The sequence below is a fragment of the Leopardus geoffroyi genome, chromosome C2 (assembly GCF_018350155.1).
Source record: "Leopardus geoffroyi isolate Oge1 chromosome C2, O.geoffroyi_Oge1_pat1.0, whole genome shotgun sequence".
Classification (NCBI taxonomy): Eukaryota; Metazoa; Chordata; class Mammalia; order Carnivora; family Felidae; genus Leopardus; species Leopardus geoffroyi.
In genome coordinates, this window is record NC_059333.1 from 121585473 (window position 1) to 121612277 (window position 26805).

Sequence of the window (26805 nt, forward strand, 5' to 3'; positions counted from 1 at the left end):
GAGCCCAGTTTGGTGAAATTGGCTGAAAGCAAGTTGGTTAATGTGACAGTTTGGTCAAAAGGACAATTTGGTTCAAAATGAAGATCCTTTACTTTTTAATTTTCATTTTCAAAAAAGCATGTATCCATATAACTTTCATAATTTTACAAAAAGAAGATAATGAATATTTTCAGGCACTGGTTTTTTTGGAGTGCTGGTGGTAGTGGAGAGGCTGCTGAAGCAGGCATTAACACCTTCCTGCTCCCTACAGATCAGGACTGCACCTTTGGAGCTGGACCACCTTCTGCGAAGGCTGGTGAAAGGAAGCTACAGGAATCTCAAAATTTCCCTAGGCCTTTCCGCGACTTTCTGTCCTGTCTGAAAGACTGCTGGGGTGGGGGGGGGGGGGGGGGGGGAGCGGGGGGTAAAAGTGGCCACCCTACGCTTTGTTCCTTCTTCCTTACCAGAGGGCTGGAGAAGGTCTTACTCCTCGTGTGTTATTTCATTTACAAGTATTTATCGATGTGTATTACATGCACAAATTTTACCAGGTTTTCTTGGGAGAGTGGTCTGCGGGAGGAGCTAGGCTCTGCTTATCAATATATACTTCAGAATGAATTTTTAACTTCTTTTCAGGTCACTTTATTTTTAAAAACTGTCATAAACTGTAACTTTGGTGAAAAGAAACGCGACGACCACCTCCCAAAACTAGCTCACCTCCGCGCAACCCTCAGGGCCTCCAGCGCCCAGCACCCGCGCCGAAAGGATCTCTGCGCGGCAGTGATGTCACGGCGTCGGGGCGGGGCCGCGGCAGGAGCGGGGCTGCGGCAGGGGCGGGACGCTTCCCGGATCTCGCGGAGGGGCGGGCCGGGGGCGGTGGCCCGGCTGGGCGCGCTCGGCCCCTGAGGTGCGGGCCTTTATAAACGCGCCCGCTCGGTAGGCGGTTGCTGCGGAGAGGTTTGCTGGGTCGGGATGGTCGGGGTGCGTGCGGTTTCAGAGCAGAGGCGCCCGGAGCAGAGCGCGCCAGGCCTCCCTCGCGCAGGCTTCGTGCTGGGGCTGGACGTGGGCAGCTCGGTGATCCGCTGCCACGTCTATGACCACGCGGCGCTGATCCGCGGCTCCAGCGCGCAGAAGGTGACGGGGGAGCGGGCGTCGGGGCCACGGGTCACGGTCGCGCAGAGCATGCGGGATCGAGTAGCGGGAGGCGAGCGGGTGGGGCCGCCTCATCAAGCTGCATGCAGCCACCTGCAGCACCGGCGGGCCCTTGGCCCCGAGCCGCGGACCGGGAGCGGGCAGATACCCGAATTTCCTCCCCGGACAGGGCAAACACTTGTGCGCCCTTCCTGTTCTTGCTGAGGGCTGGAGGGGCCTTTTTGTGACCAGGTCGTTCGCTTGCTTCTATCACCTGCGGATTCGCCTTTCCAGCCTTTCCTGCGTGGGACTGCGGAGACTCGTAGGGCAGGGCCGGGCAGGGCACTCCGCGCGTATCCAACCAAAAGGTGCTTTGTGACTTGCTAGGTTTTTCCCAGTTCCTTAGGAGACCTCCAGTCCCGTCTTTATTTACATTTACATTTTTCAGATCTTAACAGAATTTATTGTCCATTCTTCATGTCTTCATTAACTGCTCTCAGAGTGCTGGTTGCTCACCTGAGGGACTGATTTTCATGGATATGGGAGGTATTGGATAAGTTTTGAAGGCTGCTGTCATTACTTTTATCTTTTCCATCTTTGGATTTTGTTTTGTTTTGTTTGTTTTAATATTTGAGAGAGAGAGAGAGAGAGAGAGATTGCACACGCTAGGGAGGGACAGAGAGAGAGGAAGACACAGAATCCAGAGCAGGCGCCAGGCTCTGAGCCGTGAGCACCGAGCCCCATGCGGGGCTCCAACTCAGGAGCAGTGAGATCATGACCTGAGCCGAAGTCGGTCGCTTAACCAACTGAGCCACCCAGGGGCCCTATATTTTCCATCTTTGAACATTGATAAAAATAGCTTTTTCTGATTTGAGAAACCTCCCAACTCCTTGTTGTTATTAGTAAAGTGACCAACAGGTTGGTGTTCTTCTGTTCTTTTTTTTTTTTTTTTAATTTTTTTTTTCCAACGTTTATTTATTTTTGGGACAGAGAGAGACAGAGCGTGAACAGGGGAGGGGCAGAGAGAGAGGGAGACACAGAATTGGAAACAGGCTCCAGGCTCTGAGCCATCAGCCCAGAGCCTGACGCGGGGCTCGAACTCACGGACCGCGAGATCGTGACCTGGCTGAAGTCGGACGCTTAACCGACTGCGCCACCCAGGCGCCCCTTCTGTTCTTATTTTAATGAAGTGTTAATTTCTACAAGTGCATCAAAAATAATGTTGATTGGATATGGTGTTTTTACCCTTCTTTCCAATATCAACATCTTTTTTGATTGCTGTGTTAGGAGCCATTAGTTACCTAACCATTCCCATCAGCCCTTGGACTCTTGTTTTTGCTCAGTTCCCTCCCTTTAGCAGTGTTTTTCAACCATAGCACTTGCCAGGAGTAGGTCTAGCCAAGTTACTGCGTTGAGAAAACGGGGGAATTTCATTCTGGTTTCAGGACCAGGACAGAGAGCTGGGAGCCCAGCCACTTGTTGGGCCCTTCTCTGGCTACCTGTGCAGAAACCTACACACACCAACCCTCCTCCAACCTGAAAGAACACTGTCCTTCAGTGACTGCATGCGTCTTATCTTTTTATGAGTCTTTATCACAACACAATGATACTTTTCACACAGTCTCCCTCATAATTCTAGACACACAGTACTTTTGTTTTAGGCAGTCGTGGGGTTTTTGTTGTTGTTTGTTGTTGTTTGTATGTGTGTTTGTTTAAGGAATTGAAGTATTTGGAACCAAAGGGAGACACAGATTGTCAGAAAATACAAAGTTTCGGTTGCTTTTTTATTAGGGGAAAATGATTAACTTTTGAGAAATGAGGTAGGAATCCCAAAGTTGAATCAAGATTGCTCTGAATAGCAGGAGCAAAGAATGTTTTGCTCACACTCTCTACTGTGATGTGTCTGGAAAGACATGTGAATTAATGAACATACAAAAAGTCCCTGCCCTAACGGATGAAGCACTTAGATTGAGAAGTTTTTAGCAATGCTTCTCCAACTGTAGTAGGAGTTTATAGCACTGCTTCTCAGAGTGTAGTTCCTGGGCATCTGGGGTAGAGATAAAGAAACTAAGATTTAGAAACTTGTGTAGCAGTTTGGTAGGGTAATTTTATGTCTGTTGACCTTAATACTGAAACACTTGGGATTTTCTTTTGTATGTAATTTTTTCCGAGAAAATTGTTTTATTTTAATTTTTTAATTTATTTTTAAGAGAAAGAATGCAAGCGGTGGGGGGGGGGGGCAAAGAGAAAGGGGGATGGAGGATCCTAAGCGGGCTCTGCGCTGACAGCAGAGCCCAATGCCAGGCTCAAACTCACAAACCGTGAGATCATGACCTGAGCTGAAGTCAGACACTTAACCGATTGAGCCACCCAGGAGCCCCTAGAAAATTGTTTTAATTGCGTCTTTTTGGTTTTTTTTTTAATGTTTATTTATTTTTGAGAGAGACATTGCAAACGGGAGGGGCAGAGAGAGAGGGAGACACAGAATCTGAAGCAGGCTCCAGGCTCTGAGCTGCCAGCACAGAGTCCGATGCGGGGCTTGAACTCAGACTGTGAGATCATGACTTGAGGTGAAGTTGGAGGCTCAACTGACTGAGCCACGCAGGTACCCCTAGAAAATTTTTTAATTGTGTTTTATTGTTGGTCCAGGGGCACCTGGGTGGCTCAGTCGGTTAGGCATCCCACTTTGGCTCAGGTCATGATCTTACCCTTCGTGCATTCAAGCCCCATCTCACACTCTGTGCTTACGGCGATGAGCCTAGAGCCTGATTGGGATTGTGTGTCTCCCTCTCTCTTTGCCCCTCCCCCTCTCGTGCTCTCTCAGCAATAAAAAATTTTTTTAAAAATTGTTGGTCCATGGGTCACCTGGATGGCTCAGTCACTTGAGTGTCAGACTCTTGATTTTGGGTCAGGTCATGATCTTGCAGTTTATGGGATTGGCCAGGGTCAGGCTCCAGGCTGTCAGCTTGGGATTCTCCCTTTCCCTCTCTCTCTGTCCCTCCCCCATGCATGCTCTCCCTCTCTCTCTCAAAATAAATAGTAAACATTAAAAAAAAATGTTGGTCCATAACAAATTAGAGAAGAACAATCAGCAATTGGTCGGTCACTTCAGATTGCTGGAGTTCTTTGAGAAGAAGGATCTTGTTGGCCTACATTGCTACTTAGCACCTGGTTTATTACCTCATGGGTACAGAATAAATCACTGTATTGCATTTAATTAAAGTATTAAGAATTCACTTTGCTTCATGAAACTTTGGTTTGGACACAGAACTTTTGTATATTTTCTCAGATGAAAATCACCTCTGCTAATATGATGGTAAGACTGCATAGTAGAAACCCAAAACCTCTTAGTATAGGATTCGATTGATGCTGCTGCATAAATAGCTTCAAAGAGAAAGAGAGAAAGAAAAAGTGAAGAGATCACCCTTTAGAGACAAGAACAAAATAGGCTGTGTTAGTTTTTTACATAAAATTGAAATCCCAAACATGAACCCTTATGTTAGGAGGCTAATACCAGGCCTCTCAGAAGACAAGTTTTATTTCTTGTGGCATTCATTTTTTAGCAGCAGAGATACGTTTTTAGGCTTTTAAAATAATTTGTACTTTTTATTTATCTTTATTTATGTATTTATTTATTTTAGAGAGAAAGTACAAGCTGGGGAGAGGCAGGCATAGGGGGAGGCAGTGGGGAGAGAGAAAGAGAGAATCTTAAGCAGGCTCCCCACTGAGCACAGAGCCTGATTCAGCGCTCTATCTCACGACCCTGGGATCATGACCTGAGCTGAAATCAAGAGTTGGACACTCAACTGACTGAGCCACCCAAGCGCCCCTAATTTGTATTTTGAAAGCAAATCTTTCTATAGATTCTTGAATCTATCTTGATCTATCTTGGTGTTACAAACTAAATCCACATGTCAATATTTGATGTTTCTAATTTTAAAAATGGAGAAAGTTTATCATGTTCCCCATTGGAACATCAGGCTATTGTGAGAAACCATGGCAAACAATAACATCTTGGTGGGAAGAATAGGATAGAAAGGCCACTTCAAAGAAAACAGTATGGCCTCTACTACTGTGTACCCTTCTGTCTTGAAAACTTCTGGTTGCTGTCTCTTTGTTTTGTTTGTAATCCACAAAACAGATCTTGTTAGCTTTGGTTATACTTTTGTCTAATGGGTGTGGTCTTCCTTCAGTACAAGAGATTTCTCTGTTGTGACATGTTTGGGGACAGTGAGCTGTCTGGGCTGGTGGAGTGGGGGGAGTGACTATGGAGTGCCACCATCAAGTCTGAAGGTTTGTAGACTTGAGGCAGTGATGTCCACTTTGAGTTTTTTTAGATGAGGAAGTGTTTGTTGCAGCTGAGCCATTTGTCTATGGTCATGAAAGCCTTGCCTAGAAAAAAGCAAATATTAGATAGAAAGGGAGTAGATTTTGTTAAATATGTCTCAGAACTCAGTGGATTCTTTTTTCATATCAGACCTTGTCACCCTCATGCTCCCCACATAGTCACTGTCTCCTCAGCATTCCTTTTTTTTTTCTTTATTTTGGCCTTTTCTTACATGTTCGATCTTTGGTTGGTTATTTGTTCATATTTTCAGTACCACTCAGTAGTCTTACCCCACTCAGCTATATCTGGTATTTGCAGGGAAAGAACTCTTCTGGATCAGTCCCTCTGGAGAGTAAACCTTTTACCATCTGCTTGGTTAGGTAGGGGCAGTGATGGGGCTGGAGGAGGGGATTGGGGATCCTTATAAAGACTTTGAACCGATCTTGTGTGTTCAGCCTCATTTGGCATCCCAACCTTTGGAGGTACCTCTAATTTACCATGGAATCTCTGCCGGGGCTGAATAAAGATGCGGTGCAATCTGAGTAGGGAGTGAAGTATCATCTTTCTGCTCTCTTTAGCCATGTGCCACCCACACACTCACTGTTATCATTAACAACATTTGATAAAACCTAGGTCTGAGCCTGTTTGCTGTCTTCTCATTGTCCTTCTGCATTAACCTTTTGTCTTTTAATTGTAGAGAGAGAGGCCATGCAGGCAGGGGAGAGAGACAGAGAGAGAGAGAGAGAGAAAGTGAGAGAGTGAGAGAGAGAGAGAAAGAGACAAAATATTAAGCAGGCTCCATGCTCAGCATGGACCCTGATCCCACAGGGATTGATCCCACAACCCAGGGATCATGACCTGAGTCGAAATGAAGAGTTGGACGCTCAACCAACTGAGCCACCCAGGCACTCCTTGAATATATAGATTTTAAATCTTTCACTGAACTTAGGAAATTTTTAGCACTGTTACTTCCCTGGAGTAATTTTTTTTTTTTTTTTTTTTTTTCTCACTGAACTCTTTCTTTTCTTCTCTGGGGAGTCTGATGACATAAATACTAGACCTTTTGCTCTTGTCTCATAGGTCCCTGAGGCTTTATTTGATTTTTTCCCCAATATTTTTCCTTTCTTATATTTATGTCAGATAATTTCTATTGATCTATCTTGGTTTACTGACATTCTTCTATTATCTTTATTTTACTATTGAGGCCATCCAGGATTTTTGTTTGTTTGTTTTTTGTTTTTTAGAGAAAGCATGAGTGGCTGAGGGGCAGAGGGACAGAGAGAGAGAGAGAATCTTAAGCAGGCTTCATGCTCAGTGCCGAGCCCAATGCGGTGCTCAATCCCAAGACCCTGGGATCGTGACCTGAGCTGAAATCAAGAATTGGATGCTCAACTGAGTGAGCCACCCAGGCGCCCCTATTTTAATTATTATATTTTTCTTTTTTAAAATTGATTTTACCAGCTTTATTGAGGTATGATTGACAAGTAGAAGTTGTATATATATGTAAGGTGTACAACATGATTTTTTTTTTTTAATATAATTTCTTTTTTTTTTTTTTTTTTTTTAATTTTTTTTTTTCAACATTTATTTATTTTTGGGACAGAGAGAGACAGAGCATGAACGGGGGAGGGGCAGAGAGAGAGGGAGACACAGAATCGGAAACAGGCTCCAGGCTCTGAGCCATCAGCCCAGAGCCCGACGCGGGGCTCGACGCGGGGCTCGAACTCACGGACCGCGAGATCGTGACCTGGCTGAAGTCGGACGCTTAACCGACTGCGCCACCCAGGCGCCCCCAACATGATGTTTTGGTATACATATACATTGTGAAATGATTACCACAATTAAGCTAATTAACATACCCAGTAACTCACATAATCACTATTTGTGCATGTGTGTGTGTATGTTGAGAACACTTCACAACAGTTGTCTTAGCAATTTCAAGTGTACAGTACATTATTATTAACCATAGTTACCATGCTGTATGTTAGAGCTCTAGAACTTATTCATCTTATATCTGAAAGTTTGTACCCTTTGACCAGCATCTTTCCTTTTCCCCTATTCTCCTAATTATTGTATTTTTCAGTTCTAATATTTTTTTTGTCTTAACATTTCTTGGCTGAGACTTTTTATCTTGGCATTTGTTTCAAAATAATTTGCCCTTCTTTCTTGGAACATTTTTATAATCGCTGCTTTGAAGTCTTGATCTGATATTTGTCATCTTGGCGTTAGTATCTATTACCTTTTCCCATGTGAGGGTAGATTTTTCTGGTTCTTCACATACCTTATAATTTTCAGCTTGTATCATGGAATTTTGAATATTGTGTTATAAGAGTCTGGGTCTTGTGTAAATCTTATGATGAATGTTGATATTTTTCTTTCACCAGGCAATGAATGCAGTTGGGTTCAGGCTACCCTTGTGTGGACTTTGGTTTCACTGTTGGTTATTTCCAAAATCTTGGTGGTACTATTTGCATCTGTCCTGTGTATTTGCCACCCAGTAGTCAGTCTGGCACCTGGGTAGTGGTCTCTCTTAGTTCTATTCTTAACATCTTTGCTATGCTGTTTAGGATTATATTCACACATGTGCAGCTTTGAGGTGAGCCTCGGGATTCATTCACAACTTTCTGGAGCAGCTTTCCCAAGCCCCTCCCTCTCTGAGATTTTCCTGGTACTTTTTGGTTCCCTGAGCCTCCCCTTGTGGCTACTCTTGCCAGAACGCTAGAGCTTTCATTACCCTACTCTGCTGGCACTTCCTATGCCCACAGCTGGGGCTACGCATCAGGAAGCACAGAGAGAGAAAAAAAGCCATGAGGGTCTTGGGCCACAGCTCCTCTGGTTGGAGAGGAAGTTTTACCTTCTTCAGTATTTTAGGTGCTTGTGATTACTGGTGCAACCACTACTACAAGATAGCCTAGGTACAAAAGTATGTGGGCAAAGTGGGGGAAAAAAGAAATATGGAGGACTTCTCCCATTCTCTCTGTTAGCCAAAACATGAGAGCTTCTCTTGGAGTTTCCACTGCACCCTGGTACTCACTTCTGGTTTTGTGGACTGCCTTGAGTCCAGGCCAGGGAAGATCAGGAAATAAAACGGGAAACTTACCACCAGTTCAGTTGTGGAGTCCACAAATAGCTGCTGCATGCATTCAGTGGGAGAGACGGGATGGAGTGTGCTTCCTTCATCATAGTCTGAACCAGAACCTGGTACTTGATTTGTTGATTTTTATATTTAAAAAGATATTTCTCTTGTTACAAAAATGGAACATCTCCATTCTGGAAAACTTGGAAAATAAAGATAAATTTGGAAAGTAAGGACAAAGAAAACTAAAATTTTCTATAAGTCATGAACAAAAGAAAACTTTTTATTTCCTATTTTGCATTTTAACAATAAAAATGAATTAGATAATAAAATCATGTTGTTAATCATTTTAACCAGTAATTTTAAGACCCAGATATTATTGACGTGCTCTAATGTTGTTTTTGTTAAATTTCCTTTTTCTAAATAGGTACAAAGTCTTTATCCTCAAACTGGCTGGGTTGAAATTGATCCTGATGTTCTCTGGCTTCAGTTTCTTGCTGTAATAAAAGAGTCTGTTAAAGGTAATTAGATTTAGAAAAATAAAAATAATAAAGTATATTTTGTGTTAGTAAGAGTTTTCCTCAGTCTTTAGAATTTTGTGGGTTGCCTAAGCTATAATTATACAAATAGTATTTTACTGGGGTCACAATTTCCCAGTATTTTTCAGCTGACATTTGTGGTTTACTGTTAACCACTTTGTTAAGGAAAGGTAATGGCAACTCTCTCCTCTGGCTTAAATCTTTTTTCAACTGCAGTATAAAGATTCACCTTCCTTCTTCATTCCTAGTTGTAGTTAGTGCTCCTTTGATTTCGTGTTGTGTACAAAATACCAGAGGTTATTTATTAACAAAGTTATAACACACAGTTCCTGCTGTTAGAAATTTACACTTGAGATACCTTTATTGTTAGACAAGTTTTTTTTTGTTTTGTTTTTTAATTTTTTTTAAATGTTTACTTATTTTTGAGACAGAGAAAGAGCATGAGCCGGAGAGGGGCAGAGAGAGAGAGGGAGACACAGAATCCGAAGCAGGCTCCGGGCTCTGAGCTGTCAGCACAGAGCCCAATGCTGGGCTTGAACTCACAAACTGTGAGATCATGACCTGAGCTGAAGTCAGACACTTAACCATCTGAGCCACCCAGCTGCCCCTGTTTTTGTTTTTCTGTGTGGCCTCTTGATGCAAAGTGCTGTCCTGGCCATAGCCACAGTCTGAAATCTTAGCTCTTTAAGAACATTTTCAATGCAACTTTCTTTAAGAACATGGCAAAAGATGACTTATAAATGTGAATTCCAAAAGATCTCTTACTTCACTTTTGTGATTGAATTGCTTCTCCTTCTTACCTTTTTTGGTTTGAAATATGTCAAACTTATTTTAAAAAGTTCCAGTAGTACATGGAATACCTGTATACCTTTTTCCCAGAATCAAACATGTTTAGTAGTGTTTACCATCCTTTGCAAACTCTTTTATTTGACCCATTTGAACATTGGCTGTGACATAATAACCTGTTCTCCCTAAATACTTGAACATTATCTCCAAAGAAAGGGGAATTCTCGGGATGTCTGGGTGGCTCAGTCGGTTGAGTGTCTGACTTCAGCTCAGGTCATGATCTCATAGCTCATGAGTTCCAGCCCCGCGTCAGGCTCTGTGCAGACAGCTCAGAGCCTGGAGCCTGCTTTGGATTCTGTGTCTCCCTCTCTCTCTGTCCCTCCACCGCTTGTGTTCTGTCTCTCTCTCTCTTTCTCAAAACAATAAACAAACGTTAAAAAATATTTTTTAAAAAAGAAAGGGGAATTCTCTTATATAACTACAGTGCACTTATCTTAGAGGAAATTTAACATTAATACAGTAATATTTTCTAATGCTTCATCTTCAATAGTCCTCTCTTATCTCAGTCATTAATAGCTTTTTTCCCATCCAGAATCCGGCCAAAGATGAGGCATTGCACATGGCAGTCAGTCTGTCTAGTCTCTTTTAATCTAGAGCGTGTTCTTTATGACACTGACAATTTTCAAAAGTACAGACCAGTTTATTAGACAGTCCTACATTATGGGCTTGTCCTGATTTATTCCTCATGATTAGCTTCAAGTTAAATATTTTTGAGAGAAGTACTGTATGTGAGGTGATATGTCTTCCTCAGTACTCAAATTGAAGTTGTCCCTATTTTTCCTAGTGGCATAAATTGCTCTTTTAAAACAATATCATGAAAAATACTCAAGTAGCTGTATTTTAAGAAATATGAACCAAAAAAAAAAAAACCATGTTTTATTTGCATTTAGCATCTGTTTGTATGGAAAATAAGACCTGAGCTTCAGTAATTATAATACTTTCCCTGGGGATTTTCCTTTACTGTCATCAACCAGCTTCTATTATGGTGTGTTGATCTTGAAAATAAGTTGTTTTACCAGCAAATAGGGGTTTATTCAGGAATAGCAGAATTGCAATTTGGGACAAGCAAGCTATGTCAAAAACCATAGGCTAGTCCAACAACAAACAAAAAAGAGGAATGTTATTTTGTTAAAAAGGAGAAAGAAGTTGGGAAGGTTTGTTTTGAACTGTGGTCCATTGGGAGACAAGCAAGAGTTTAGGGTGATGATGGTTTCTCATTGGCTTGGGTAGTAGATTTGTTATGGAAGATGCAGTGTACGTCTTTTCCTATCAGGACCTGTGATTGTCAATTCTTTTCTGCTGAGGATTCTTTTCGTGGGGTCTGTAGCTGATAGGTCTTCCTGTAATTGGCCCAGTGGTATGACTGTGACTGCATTTTAGAGAGGTTTCCCTGTATTAATTTTCATAGGTTGATCATTGCTTGAATTAAGATCCACTCTTTTAGTATTACAAGAAGAAAATACAATCCAAGTAACTTTGAGTATTGTTTATTTTTTTCCTGACATTTAAAGCAAAAGCCCATTTTGCTATTATTCAAATATGACCTTTTTCCCTTTAAGTAAAAAATTACTACAAAATCATCTTAGTAATGCTTTCTTTATTAGCTCCAGTTATGTTACTAAATGCTAAACCCAGATGTTTTTCTTAAAGATTATATTGAATGATCTATTTCCCATACTATAATATTATAAAGAAAACTTCACTGGCTTTTACCCCCATGTGTTTTACCTATCTTTATTTTTAGCTGCAGGAATAGAGATGAATCAAATTGTTGGTCTTGGCATTTCAACACAGAGAGCAACTTTTATTACATGGAACAAGTAAGTACGTTGTTTGATAAACATTCTGTTGCTGGGTTCATACCATAGTGAGTGTGCTGCTGTAAGACCTTTTTGAGGAGTTTTAAATTTATGAATGAAGAGTTTTGCTTGGTTAAGAGGGATGAAAGTGGGCCTGCTTTCTGGCGTTTTAAAGTACACTCCCTGCATGTTGTTTGGGCTTGACTTCTATTAAATAATAACAATAAAAATATTATTACTGTCATTACAATTCTCCGTTCCTTTCTTTTGAGGTGAGTTAGTTTTTCAAATAAGCATGGATTGAAATCTTAAAAATTAGCTTATATAGAAAAAGATTCAGGAGATTCTAACAAATTTCAAAAACACAATTCTATAATTATGGTTTATATTTTCAGTCTGTTCCAAATTTGATATTTAAGTACCTACAACATATGAGGTATGTATAAACATAATTATAACATCATAATGGCTACCATATAGTGAATACCTCTGATATTTCAGGTTCTATTATCCTAACAAACATACTTATTAATTAGGTATTATGTAATATGTCTTTTTACAGAGAAAGAAACTGAGGCTTAGCGAAATAAGTAAGTGGTTCAAGGCCACTCAGTTAATAAATAGAGCCAAGATTCCAAATTATCTTTTTTGACCCCAAAACATATGCCCTTCCCACTACCTCTATATTACCTTCAACATGAGTTTCTTTAAAAACATTAACAACGGACACCTGGGTGGCTCAGTCGGTTGAGTGTCCGACTCTTGATTTCAGCTCGGGTTATGATCCCAGGGTTGTGGGATCCAGCCCCATGTCTCACTCCGTGCTGAGCGTGGGACCTGTTTGGGGTTGTCTGTCTCTCTCTCTCTCTGTCTCTCTCTCCCTTTGCCCCCTCTTCCACTCTCTTTCTCGGTCTCTCAAATAAAGAAAATTATAAAAAAAAAAATAAAAATGATAACAACAGCAAAACTCTATAAAATGTTTCTTTGTTATAAAGCCCTACACACCAAAGGGCATCTTGAGCATGGGGCAGTGGGGAAGAAAAATGGTAGATATAGGGGTAAGAATAAGTATAAGAAATATAATCAGGGTGAATTCACAAGGACTTGGCCTCTAATTCAGTACTGGGCAAGAGGAAGAAGTTTAAATTTACCAGTGATGTTTGGGAAGATAATGATTGAAATTATAGACAACATAAAAGGAGGAACCAGTTAGGTGGTGATGATGGTGGGTAGAAGGGAATATGATAAAGTGTTTGGTTTGGGACATGGGGAAATGGAGATCCCCTAAAGGTGGTTAGAACATTTGTCTGGTTTATACTGAGGCATGGCTCATTTCCTCCAGATAGGTGCTCTTTCTTTGAGGGTATAATGCTTCTCAGATGGATGCCTGCGTCTACAGTCCCTCTGTGCCTTCCCCCAGCTCCCCACCCAGTGCATTGGGCACAGTGAGTCTTAAATAGGTAATACATGTGTCAGATAAAAGAGTAAAGGATTTAAAGCCATCTGTGTAGGTCAGGGTTTCTAAACAGTGGCACCATTGACATTTTGGGCCAGATGATTCTTTGTTGTTGGGGCTATCCTGGGCATTGTAGGGTGTTTAGCAGCATCCCTGGCCTCTGCCTTCCAGGTACCAATAGCACCCTCCCCCCCTGGTTTTGGCAGCCAAAAACATCACCAGACATTGCCCAGTGTCCCCTGGGCGGTAGAATCACTCCCAGTTGAGAACTGTTGACATAGATAAAGTCCAGAAGAGTAGGTGTGTTCTCTGGTAGAGATTATATGGATAAAAGAAAAGAAGACTGAGGATTTAGACAGTGAGTATCCACCCTGCCCCCCAACTAATTGGGAGTCAGAAAGCAAAAAGCTAGCATGACAGGACAAACACATATCTGGGAAGTGGGTGGTATGGACGTTGAGGCAGGAGAGTGTTCCTAGGGAAACAACTGATTGGAAGTGTCATGTTTTGTTGGATTTGGAGATTAGATCATTGGCCACATTGATTGTTTTCATCAGAACCTAGATTCCAGGTCATTCATGACAGGAAGGTCAAAATACTAGGATGCAAAGTTTTTGTGTGGCAGTAGGACCATACCTCACTTTTAGGAGAAATAGAAGGGTCAGATTCCAAGACCATCCAAGACCATTCACTTCCCTTATTGGTGTTGTCATTCTGGCAGGATAGGCTTTCTTCCTCAGACAATTAATTTTGAGTTTTCTCCTTGGTTGTCCTTTTTTGAGATGTTCATATTCTTTCATCATGAGTTTTGGAAACTGCTTGTAGGAAATACTAGATATTCAACACACACACACACACACACACACACACACACAGCTTTGTGCTTCTTTTACCTTAAAATAATAGAGTCTTAAAATAGTGCTCCCTGGGCACCATGTGCCATGTAGCACATAATGCTGGCAGATCTACAAGCTCCCCAACAAAGAGCTGAGATACAGCACAAGAGTGAGTGGGCACAGCTCTGAGCTCATTTTCTAGAGAGAGATTGACAGGACCCTGGCACAATCTACTGTGCATTCCAGACCTGACCAGCACCTCCTCCCAACTCACTGTTTCTTTCCCCTACGGTCACTGTCCATTTCTATCATCACGGCTATAGAAACATTGTTTTCCTGTTGCTGTCGTCAGTAAGCCTAAAACATTGAACTTTCTTTTTTTTTTTTTCCTCCTTTCCCCTCCTTCAGATGCTTGGTGTTTATTAACTTTTTACAGGCCTTGACTTTTCTTCATATTCTTCAGATTAAAGTATTTTTCAATGTATTTAGTCAGTGATGTGTTTAGCCTGTATCTGACAATAGCTATAGTACATCTCCTCTATTTTGGTTGTTTTAAATTCGTTTGTTCTACAAAATCGGATCTGTTTTGTTCCTTCAATCCCTGTGTCTCTCAGGGAGGCTTCTGCCAGCTAACCTCAGATCAGGGTGTGTGCCAATTAGTAACATAAACTATGAGTCACGCAGGCAAACTGAGATTCACTCAGTAACTGAGGACTTATAGGGAGTAAGGCAGTGTGCTGGCTACAGAGCTGAATATGAAAATGAATAAGAAGACCAGCCCTCAAGAAATTGACAGTCTCATAATACAAGTATGTAAATGACTGTGTTCCCACAGCACCAAATACATCTTTTATTGTAGTACTTGATACTTGTGTTAATGGTTCTTTCCAATTACTTATGACAGAAATACATTAGGAACCACGGAATGGTACACTGTGTTAGAGAGGTTTAAGGCAACTCATTTACATATTGCTTGTCGTGTTTTTCCTCCATTTGTTTTTTTATTGTTGACATAGGTAAAACAAACCCACATCACTGCTAAGTGAATATTGGAATATGTGTTACTTCTTAAGATCAGTATTCTAGATTATCTTCTACCATGCTATGAATTAATGATGTCTCGTTCTTCTTGTGGTCTTATCCCTTTGTTCTTCAGCTGTGCTAACATTTAACACACCATGCTTCATCCTGAGAACCTTCGAATGTGTAACACATTTTGTCAGCAGTGTTCACTCTCTTCGTTTGTTCCTCCTCATCCTTCAGAGCTCAGTTCCGTTGTCATTTCTCAAAGAAGCCTTTCCTGACCTTTACACTAGGCAAGGTCTCCTGTTAAGGATACTCATGGCATTCTGGGGGCGCTTGGGTGGCACAGTCGGTTAAGCGTCCGACTTCAGCCAGGTCACGATCTCGCGGTCTGTGAGTTCGAGCCCCGCGTCAGGCTCTGGGCTGATGGCTCAGAGCCTGGAGCCTGTTTCCGATTCTGTGTCTCCCTCTCTCTCTGCCCCTCCCCCGTTCATGCTCTGTCTCTCTCTGTCCCAAAAATAAATAAACGTTGAAAAAAAAAAAAAAAAAAGGATACTCATGGCATTCTATATTTCTCCTTCATAGGACTTCGTCCTGTAGTAAGTAAGTGAGTAATTGAGTATTTGGTTTCCCTGGTAGAAAATATATTCATGTTTGTTTGCTTGTTTGCTTGTTTCTTTTGACAGAGAGAGAGAGAGAGAGAGAGAAATGGAAGTGGAAGAGGGGCAGAGAGAGAGGGAGACAGAATCAAAAGCAGGCTCCGGTCTGTCAATGTAAAGCCTGACTCAGGGCTCGAGCTCATGAAACATGAGATTATAACCTGAGCCGAAGTCAGATGCTTAACTGACTGAACCACCCAAGCACCCCATGAGTAGATGCTTTCTAAGTAAAAAGAGCAAATCAAGGGCATAAACAGGAGGCACAAGAGTATGGAGTGTCTGAAGAATCAAAGGTACTTTGGAATTCAGGGGGTGAAATAGGGAAGGCACCACACCCAAGGGTTCTGACTTCTTCCTGACCCTGATCTTCTGACTACCCTCTTCCTAGTCTGTGCTCCAGCCACACTAGCCTGCTCTCTGTTTCTTGAACATTCCCACTGGTTCCTACTTTTATTAGGAGCAGCTTTGCACTTGTTGCTCCCTCTATCTGGAACGCTCTTACCTGAGATCTTACCTCTTTCTCATCATTCCGACCTCACCACGGAGATCATTCTCCCAGGAGACCTTCCCTGACCATTTTATTTGCCCATCAATTTACCATTTTATTTTCTTGATATCACTTATCATCCAAAATTCTTATTTACTTATTTGAATATTTATTTATTACATATCTCCCATAGGTGTAAGAAGTTCCATGAGTGTTGTGATTAAAAAAAAATTTTTTTTTAATGTTTATTTATCTTAGAGAGCACAAGCAGGGGAGGGGAGAGAGAGAGGGAGACACAGAATCCAAAGCAGGCTCCAGGCTCCGAGCTGTCAGCACAGAGCCTGATGCGGGGCTTGAACTTACGAGCTGTGAGATCATGACCTGAGCCGAAGTCGGACGCTCAACTGACAGAGCCACCCGGGCGCCCCCAGTGTTGGGATTTTTGTCTGCCCTATTCTCACTAGGTCCTTCACACTTAGAACAGTACCTTCACATAGTAGGCCTTCAAATGTTTGAGTGACTGAGTTGTACCTGGAGAGGAAGGCAAGGTCCCAGACCAGGAAAGGCCATTTGTTTTGGTAAAGAGTTTATCTCTTATAAGTAGTGGGAAGTTATCAAAAGCTGTTAAGCAGAAGGGTAATATGACCAAATTTACATTTTAGAAAGAATATTCTTAAAATTTTTTTCATGTTTGTTTATTTATTTTTGAGAGAGACAGAGCACGAGCAGGGGAAGGGCAAACAGAGAGAGAGAGAGAGAGAGAGAGCGAGAGCATCCCAAGCAAGCTCCTCACTGTCAGCACAGAGCCTGATGTGAGGCTCAAACCCATAAACCATGAGGTCATGACCTGAGCTGAAACCGAGTCAGATGCTTAACCGACTGAGCCACCCAGGTGCCCCTGGAAAGAATATTCTTGAATCAGGGTAGACAGTGGATTTGAGAGGAATGAGAGTAAGACGGGGAAGTGTCTTTGAAGACAATTGCTTATTCAAGTCTCTGCTCTCATACCTAAAAACACTCCCCACCCCCAGTTACTCTATTCTTTTACCATGCATTCTTTCATGGCATCATGCTTATATGAAATGATAGTTTTAATTACTCATTTGTTTCTCCCCTCCATTAAAATATAAACTCCAGGGATATAACAGAATCCCTGTGGACTTAGGATGATCTCCCCACTTCCCCCTAGTTTTTGGCTGAAGCAGCTAAAGGATACCATTAACCCAAGTGTGGCACACTAGAGAAAGAGGGGCAGCAGGTTTGGGGTGGATGTGTTGCATTTGAGGTGGCATGGAGCAATTCTAGGAGATATGCAGAAGGTAGCTATTTGTGAGGGGATGGAAATTATGTGAGAAGCTGGCCCTAGAGTTGTAGATGGGTGAGTAGTCCTGTGCTGACAGCATTCATGAGTGTGGGTCAGATTTCTTTACAGACAACAGTTAGTTAAAAAGAGAAGGGGACCAAGTATATAACCCTCAGCAGATACCAGCATTTAACTGGCAGTCAAAGGAAGAAATATTTGCAGAGGAAACCAGAGAACATATACTTAGAGAGGTAAGAGGAGAAACAGCACAGTGATATCATGGAAGCTTAGGAAAGTGACAGTTATTTTTTTTAATTTAAATGTTTGTTTATTTTTGAGAGACAGCGAGTGCTACAGCAGGGGAGGGGCAGAGAGAGGGGGAGACAGGATCCGAAGCGGGTTCTGTGCTGACAGCAGAGAGCCCAAAGTGGGGTTCAGATTTGAACCGTGAGATCATGACCTGAGCCAAAGTTGGACGCTTAAGCGACTGAGCCACCCTGGCACTCCAGGAAAGTGACAGTTTTAGGTAGGATGAAGTGATGGTCCGGAATCAGTATTGCAGAATGGTCAAGTCAAATAGAAATCAGCCTGTAAATCTGGAAATAAGGAAGACAGTGGTTACCACAGTGAATATACTTTGCATGAATGATGAGAAATCTGAATTGTACTTGTATCACATTTGGTTGAAGTAATGAGAGGTTATGAGGAAACATTGAAGGCTTTGTTAGGTTGTATTCCATACATATGGATCGGTACCAGTTCACAAGGTTCTGGTATTTAAAGCAGACACAGGAGGGTCACCTGGGTTGCTTAGTTGGTTAAACCTCTGACTCTGGATTTCAGCTCAGGTCATGATCTCACGGTTTTCTGGGTTCGAGCCCTGCATCTGACTGAGCTGGCAGTGCAGAGCCTGCTTGGGATTCTCTCTTTCCCCCTCCCCGACTTGTGCTATCTCTCTCTCTCTCTCTCTCAAAATAAATAAACTAAAAAAGAACTTAAAAAATTTTTAAAAAGAAAGAAAGCAGACACAGAAGAAAGCTGGAATGATCCCAGGTTAGGTATTGGGAAGATAGATGGTTAACTTGAAAGGTAAGGGGTAAAAAGAACCTCATGAAGAATAATGGAGTAGGAACCTGTGAGGATTGGTCAAAGCAACCATTGAGCTGGAAAGAGAGGTTGTAGTAAACTGCTTCAAAACTCTAGAACCTAATTAGGCCTTAAAACAACTAGGGGAGTGCTGGATGAAAGTAGCGGCAACTACTCTCAGGTAAGAGGGTGTGTGCAAACTGGCCACTGTCTTTTACTCCTCAGTGCTTCTGTGGGTATGGGAAAAGCAGCTCCCATTACTGGAGTGAGTGGCTGCTACTAGGACAAGCAGTAGGGACACTGTCCTACAAAAATTTGGATGTTTATGCTTTGGTGGTGCCCCATGGGACTGGCACGGCTGCTTACCTAGGTTCCAGCCCTCTCAGCTGCAGTGGCTTTCTTAACCAGTGTCTGTTGGGAGATTTAATGTTTTTTTTCTGGAGCCAGACATTTAAGAAAATCTTTGTCAGCTCACTGACACAGAGAGAACAGAAGTCACAGAAACTTCAGTGACTACACACAACAAGGAATACACACTTTGCAATAATAGTTTGGAAAAGTCACACACTGACAACTCCAACCCTCAAGAAAGAAAAATCAGCAGTCCCTGAGGAGGGGGTAAACCAGATTTCTAGAGTTATCACATTTATTTTCAAAGGAATAAGTTTTACGCATCTCACTGACTGAAGGAATTAGTCACACCCTAAGGAATGTTTGATGAATTAATCTGTTAAAGACTAAAATTAAACATTAAGATACAAAATTACACATAATAAATAGTATAATTTAAACTGTACAATTCAGGACTCATGACATTTCCTTATAACCACTTTCAACTCCATAATTACTCTGTCTTTCCTGTAAATAGCACCTCTCAGTACTCAGTCTTACAAGTTACTGAAGCAAGGCGCATTTTTATATATTAAACTAACAAAATAACAGTCTGGGTGAGATTATGGCAGAAGTGTTTCACTCATACATTGCTCTCATATTTTTTAATATATAATATTAAATTTAATTAAATTAATATTTAAATTAATAATTTAATATAAATTAAATTAATATTTTCATATAAAATTAATGTCTCCAAATAGTTATCAAGTACAACCAATGCTCCAGACACTCCCTGAAGCACCATCTGGTACAGGCACCCTAGCTGAGAAGGCATTGGAAGTGGTATTATAATCAATATGCAATATTGACTATAACATCAACTGTTGCAGGTTTGGCCACATGTGAGGAGTTGGAAAGTCTTCTTACCCTTGGACTCAGTAATCTCACACTTAGGAGTGAGAGAGATTTGGGGGAAATAACCCAACAGAAGCAACAACAGCTCATCAAAATTTGACCTCGGGAAATAGGGTCACTGTGAATGTAATTAGTTAAATTAGGATGAGACCATAATGCAGTAGGGTGGATTTCTAGTTCAGTGTGACTAATGTCCTCATACAAAGACAGCCACGTGAAGACAGACACATGGAGAATTTCATGTGAAGGAGAAGGGTTGGAGTGATGCAGCAATGAGCCAAGAAATGCCAGAGATTGCTATAGACCGCCAGCACAAGGCAAGGAAGGACTCCATTATAGATTTTAGAGGGAGTGTGGCCCTGGCAGCATTATGATTCTGGACGTCTAGCCTCCAAACTGAGACAATAAATTGCTTTTGTCTTAAGCTGTTACGGCAGCCTAAGGAATCAAATACAATGGTCAACTGATTTTTGACAACGACACCAACCAGGCAGTGTGGAAAAACGTGTCTTCAACAAAGTTGAGAAAACTGGATTTTCATTTGCAAAAGTATGAATGTGGACCCTTACCACATACTATATATAAAAATTAACTCACAAAATGGATCAAAGACTCAATTTAAAGGGTAAAACTTTGTAGTTTTAAAGAAAACATAGAGGAAGATTTTCATGACCATGAATCTAGCATCGACTTCTTAAATGGCACCAAAAGCACAGTTAATAAAACAAAAAAATAGATAAATTGGACTTCATCCATATCAAAAACTTTTATGCATCAGAGAACACTATTAAAATATTTTCATATTTTTGACAACTAATTTTTCTTTAATTTTCTTAACTGTTGGAAGTCTCTGAAGCATAAAAATTGCCCCAAATTTAATCATAAATAATAAAAAATAAAGCCATGTTGAAATTATTTTGACATAATGTATAATTTGCATTTTAAAAATATGTCTATGGGGCACCTGGGTTAAGCCTCTGACTACTTTTTTTTTTTAAGTTTATTTTTTATTTTTTAAAATTTACATCCAAATTAGTATATAGTGAAGCAATGATTTCAGTACATTCCTTAATGCCCCTTACCCATTTAGCCCATCCCCCCTCCCACAACCCCTCCAGCAACCCTCAGTTTGTTCTCCATATTTATGAGTCTTTTGTTTTGCCCCCCTTCCTGTTTTTATATTATTTTTGTTTCCCTTCCCTTATGTTCTTCTGTTTTGTCTCTTAAAGTCCTCATATGAATGAAGTCATATGATTTTTGTCTTTCTCTGACTAATTTCACTTAGCATAATACCCTTCAGTTCCATCCACGTAGTTGTGAGTGGCAAGATTTCATTCTTTTTGATTGCCGAGTAATACTCCGTTTGTGTGTGTGTGTGTGTGTGTGTGTGTGTGCGCACACACACACACACACACACCACATTTTCTTTATCCATTCATCCACCGACAGACATTTGGGCTCTTTCCATACTTTGGCTATTGTTGATAGTGCTGCTGTAAACATGGGGGTGCATGTGTCCCTTGGAAACAGCACACCTGTAACCCTTGGATAAATGCCTAATAGTGCAACTGCTGGGTCGTAGGGTAGTTCTATTTTTTAGTTTTTTGAGAAACCTCCATACTGTTTTCCAGAGTGGCTGCACCAGCTTGCATTCCCACCAACAATGCAAAAGAGATGCTCTTTCTCTGCATCCTCACCAACATCTGTTGTTGCCTGAGTTGTTAATGTTAGCCATTCTGACAGGTGTGAGGTGGTATCTCATTGTGGTTTTGATTTGTACTTCCCTGATGATGAGTGATGTTGAGCATTTTTTCATGTGTCAGTTGGCCATCTGGATGTTTTCTTTGGAGAAGTGTCTATTCATGTCTTTTGCCCCTTTCTTCAATGGATTATTTGTATTTTGGGTGTTGAGTTTGATAAGTTCTTTATAGATTTTGGATACTAACCCTTTATCTGATATGTCACTTGTAAATATCTTCTCCCATTCTGTCAGTTGCCTTTTAGTTTCGCTGATTGTTTCCTTTGCCGTGCAGAAGCTTTTTATTTTGATGAGGTCCCAGTAGTTCATTTTTGCTTTTGTTTCCCTTGCCTCTGGAGACATGTTGAGTAAGAAGTTGCTGCGGCCAAGATCAAAGAGGTTTTTGCCTGCTTTCTCCTCGAGGATTTTGATGGCTTCCTGTCTTACATTGAGGTCTTTCATCCACTTTGAGTTTATTTTTGTGTATGGTGTAAGATAGTGGTCCAGGTTCATTCTTTGGCATGTCACTGTCCAGTTTTCCCGGCACCACTTGCTGAAGAGACTGTCTTTATTCCATTGGATATTCTTTCCTGCTCTGTCAAAGATTAGTTGGCTATACATTTGTGGGTCCATTTCTGGGTTCTCTATTCTATTCCATTGATCTGAGTGTCTGTTCTTGTGCCAGTACCATACTGTCTTGATGATTACAGCTTTGTAGTATAGCTTGAAGTCTGGGATTGTGAAGCATCTGACTCTTGATCTCAGCTCAGGTCTTGATCTCAGGGTTGCAAGTCTGAGATAAAAAAATACATACGTATGTCTAGGAAAATTTAGTCATTGATATCTTAAATGTGCAGTTAGATTTCTGGAAACTGACTTCAGCCTGTAATGTGGAAGGTGTGTGTCTTGGTGTGCATCTTGGTGTGTTTGCTTTGTAATTTCGTCTAAGATAGAGGACTACAGTAGGAAAATCATGTCTCTGATTTGTGCTAATGATAATGGTGGCTGTTTGGATCACTGAAGGAAAAAGAAGTAATGTGTTCATGAATGTAGGTGAGTGCTATGATTCTCATTAGTAGAAGTGAAAAACGAAAAGGAAGGACACTATTAAGAGAGTGAAAAGAAAACTCACAAAATGGTAGAAAATATTTTTTTGCAAATCATGTATTTGATAAAGAATTAATATTTAGAATATATAAAGAACTATTACAACTCAACAACAAAAAAAACCCCAAATAAAGCAATTCATAAATGGACAAAGGACTTGAATAATATACAGATAGTCAATAAGCACATGAAAAGATGTACAATATAATTAGTCCTTGGGGAAACACGTATCAACTACAATGAGATACCACTTCACACCCATCAGGATGGCTATAATTAAAAAAATGGAAAACAACAAGTGTTGGTGAGGGTGTGGAAAAACTGGAACTCTTGTATACTGGTGGCAGGGATGTAAATGGTGCAGCACTGTGGGAAAAAGTGTGGCAGTTCTTCAAAAACTAGACTTACCAGATGACCCAGCAATTCTGTTCGTAGGTATATACCCAAAGGAATTGAAACAGGGACTCAAACAGGTACTTGCATAGCAGTGTTTATAGCAGCATTATTCACAAAGGCAAGGGGGTAGAAACAACCCAAATGTTGGGAAATAATGGTGATGGTAATATATAACATTGTGAAATGTACTTAATGCCACTGAACCGCACATTTAAACATGATTAAAGTGGCAAATTTATGTTATATATATCTTACCACAATTTTTAAAAAGAGAGAGAATCACGGGGTAGAGAGTATGCTAGATCATGGGATGCAGGAAAGGACGGAAGCCTGAGAGAGGTTGGTAGGAAGACAAGTGTCTGAGGGATTAATGGTTACAGTGAGTTTGAAGGGAAGGTATTTTTTTTTCTTAAGTTTATTTATTTATTTTGAGAGAGACAGAAACAGTGGGAGTGGGGGAGGGAGAGAGAATCCCAAGCAGGCTCCGCACTGTCAGTGCAGAGCTGGGCGTGAACCCATGAAGCTGTGAGATCATGACCTGAGCTGAAACCAAGAGTTGGACGTTTAACTGACTAAGCCACCCGGCGCCCCTGAAGGGAAGGTATTTAGTAGAGAGTAAGATTGAGAAAACTGAAATAATAGCAAGATGTGTTGACTAATATATTGGAATGTTAAAATTTCGGGTGTAGAATGTTTCCAGGTAAGAAAGTTGAGGATGTGCCCATGGGTGTGGACTGCTTAAGAAGTGTGGGAAATGACAGTCTAGGGAATTGAATGTGGCCAAACTCACACAGAGGGGCACCTGGAATAAGGTAGACAGCAAGCCCGAGTTGTATGTCAAAGATTAGTAGATGTCAGTGGTTGAATTTGCAGGAGTCAAAAAGGAAAATGACTGATTTCTATGATATTTCTTAGTTCTGTACTTTTATTGTAGTGTTGACCCAGAGTTTGTTGAATTTCTTCTTATTGGACAAATTTTGATAAGCTTAGTAGATTGCAGAGGACAAGCCGGTCCCAAAGGTGAGAGGTATAGGAATAGGGTCAGACAATATTTCAGCTCTTCTGTGTAGCTACAGATGTTTTTATCTGATTGTGTGTTTCAAGTAAAATGAAGGGAGGAAGCATTGGTTTCTTGCTTTTTAAAGTGTATAAGCAAGTCTTTAAAGGCCTTCTTATTAGATGTGTTTTGTTTTAGACGTCTGCACGTTGTACTGCTTCAAAAAGAATATCTTTCTTGATAGAATTTGATCTAGAATTTCATTTTATTTATCACATTATAATTGTTACAAAATGTGTTCAGTTTATAAAATGAAAAAATCATTCGGCAAGCCCCATCTAATTAAATTATACTTTGGTATTCCAGTGTTGCCTCTAATTTTGTTTTCTCTTGTGCCAGATCTTTTATTTACTATAGTCTCTGATTTATATTGAGTCTCAAAATACTGTTTTTATCATTCTTAGGAAAACGGGAAATCATTTTCACAACTTCATTAGTTGGCAAGACCTAAGAGCTATTGAGCTGGTAAAATCTTGGAATAATTCATTCCTAATGAAGGTAATCTTTTTCTTATCTTCTGTGATTTAGATATTACTGTTTTCCCTGTAAATGTCCCTCACCTGTATAATCTCCTACCTGTGCTGTTTTAGAACGTTGATAAGAGAATACACATATGCACACTCCTCACATCAGGGAAACTTCATAATTTTCACCCAAAAGCATATGTGGTAGACTAAAGTACTTAACAACTACACTTCAGGAAGCCCTAAGAAGGTTTAGGATGGACCCCAGGGTCTCATGTGAGTGAGAATTCATGTTACCATTCTTGGAGAAGTGGACAAAAATGCAGACCATGTCCAGAAAAAATAGAGAAATGTCCAAATTTCAAAATCTTTTGTTAAAAGTGGAGAATGGATATCAAGATGCATAATTGGCTGACAGCCACAAGCTCTTCATCTGATGCCTACCACATCATGGTAGCAAATGACAATGGTTATGACTATGACAGTGACAATAGTGGTGGTGGCAGCGTAACTGTGGGGTTACTGAGTCAGAGGGTAAGACAGTTTTCCAAATGTGGCCAGACCTGCAATATGTGATGTTATAATTAATATTACATGCTGCAATTTTACATATTCTAATGCCACACAGCTAAATGCCTTTTCAACTCAGGTGCCTCTACAGAATGGTGCTTCAGAGAGTATCTGGAGCATTGATTTGACTCAATAACTATTTGGAGACACTAATTTTATATGGAAACAAACATGAATATATTATAGAATATGACAGCAATGCATGAGTGAAAGAAACACTTTTGCCATAATGTCACCCACATTGGTTTTTCTTTTGTTAGTTTAATATATGAGGATGTACCTTGCTTTAATAACTTGTAAGGCTGAGTACTGAGAGATGCTGTGTACAGGAAAGAGTGATTAAGGAATTGAAATGATTATAAGAAAATGTCATGAACTTTGAATGGTATAATTTAAAATTATACAATTTATAGGGTTGCCTGGGTGGCTCAGTCAGTTAAGCATCCGACTCTTGATTTCAGCTCAGGTCATGATCTCACAGTTTGTGAGTTCGAGCCCCACATGGGGCTCCATACTGATAGTGCAGAGCCTGCTTGGGATTCTCTTTCTCCTTCTCTCTCTGCCCCTCCCTCACTCACTCTCTGTCTCTCTCAAAAATAAACAAACATTAAAAAATAATAATAAAAACAAAACTGACTTCATACACAAAACTCTGCATTTAAAGCACTTCATCTACTTGATATTGAACATGCACATGATGTAAGCTTGGTTCCTCTTAGGAAAAAATGTACACGGATTCTTACAGTTTAGCACACATGATTCCAGGGCCTGTCCTGCCAGTGGAGGAACCCCACCCTGCACCCATCCTATCCCAGATCCTTATGGTTTATTGATTGAGGCTCCTGGAAATGTTTAGGGTGTATGTGCCAGAAATGGCACCAAAGTTGTCAGTTTAGCCAAGGCTAGCTCTAAGCAACATGATGAAGTAATTAAAGTGTGTTGGCAATCTCCTGGCACCATTGTTTTCCTCCAGTCTTTCCAGCAGCCATGCTTCCTCTCACTGTTGTTCTGATTCTTGCTTAATGGTTGCTAAGGCTTCTCTTTGCCTTTAGCACTAAATCTTAACTCCCTACCATGGATCAGCTCTGTCTACAACTCTGACCATTTCCCAGACCTCTTCCTCCCTGAAGTTGCTAAGGATGTGGCTCCAGCTTTGCCAGCCTGCTTTTGTTCTTGTAGCACCCAAGCAGCCTCTCACCTTAAGACCTTCAGACCTGCAAGGGGCTCTCCTGCCATCATGACTGGATTCTTCTCATCCTTCCGGGCCCAGCTCACCTGCCACCTCCTCTGTGTGAGGCCTTTCCTGCCATCTTATTTATATAGAGTAGCATGACCCCCTTCCCCCAGTCCAGTCTGTATCAAACCGCCCTTTCTTTCTTTCACAGCACTTATCATATTTCACAGATTTTGAGACGTATAATTTTTTCAACTGAAATTTTAATTGAGATAATTATAGATTCACATGCAGTTGTAAAAAATAATACAGGGATCCCTTATAGGCTTTGCAGGTTCTCTCAATGGTAACAGTTTACAAAACTGGAGTATAGCATCACAACCAGGATCCTGACATTGATACAATCTGTAGATCATATTCAGATTTCCCTATTTTACTTGTACTCTTTTCTGTTTGTATGTGGGCGTGTTCTGACTTCTGTACAGTTCTTTTATATGTTTGTAT

General features: G+C 40.9%; 1 protein-coding gene across 6 annotated transcripts in view; it reads left to right on the forward strand.

The window, feature by feature from the left end:
- The first annotated feature begins 803 nt into the window (after nt 1-803).
- GK5 (glycerol kinase 5) overlaps nt 804-26805 on the forward strand; it is a 79715-nt gene continuing 53713 nt past the window's right edge. Inside the window, exons 1-4 of one of the 6 annotated variants that reach the window (XM_045503429.1) lie at nt 804-886; nt 8941-9034; nt 11643-11718; nt 24498-24591. In XM_045503429.1, coding sequence (XP_045359385.1) covers nt 11657-11718; nt 24498-24591 — 156 coding nt within the window. In that variant the 5' untranslated portion in view covers nt 804-886; nt 8941-9034; nt 11643-11656. Of the gene's footprint in view, nt 1114-8940; nt 9035-11642; nt 11719-24497; nt 24592-26805 lie in introns of all 6 variants that reach the window. The other 5 variants (XM_045503428.1, XM_045503425.1, XM_045503426.1 and 2 more) reach the window with 5 other exon arrangements.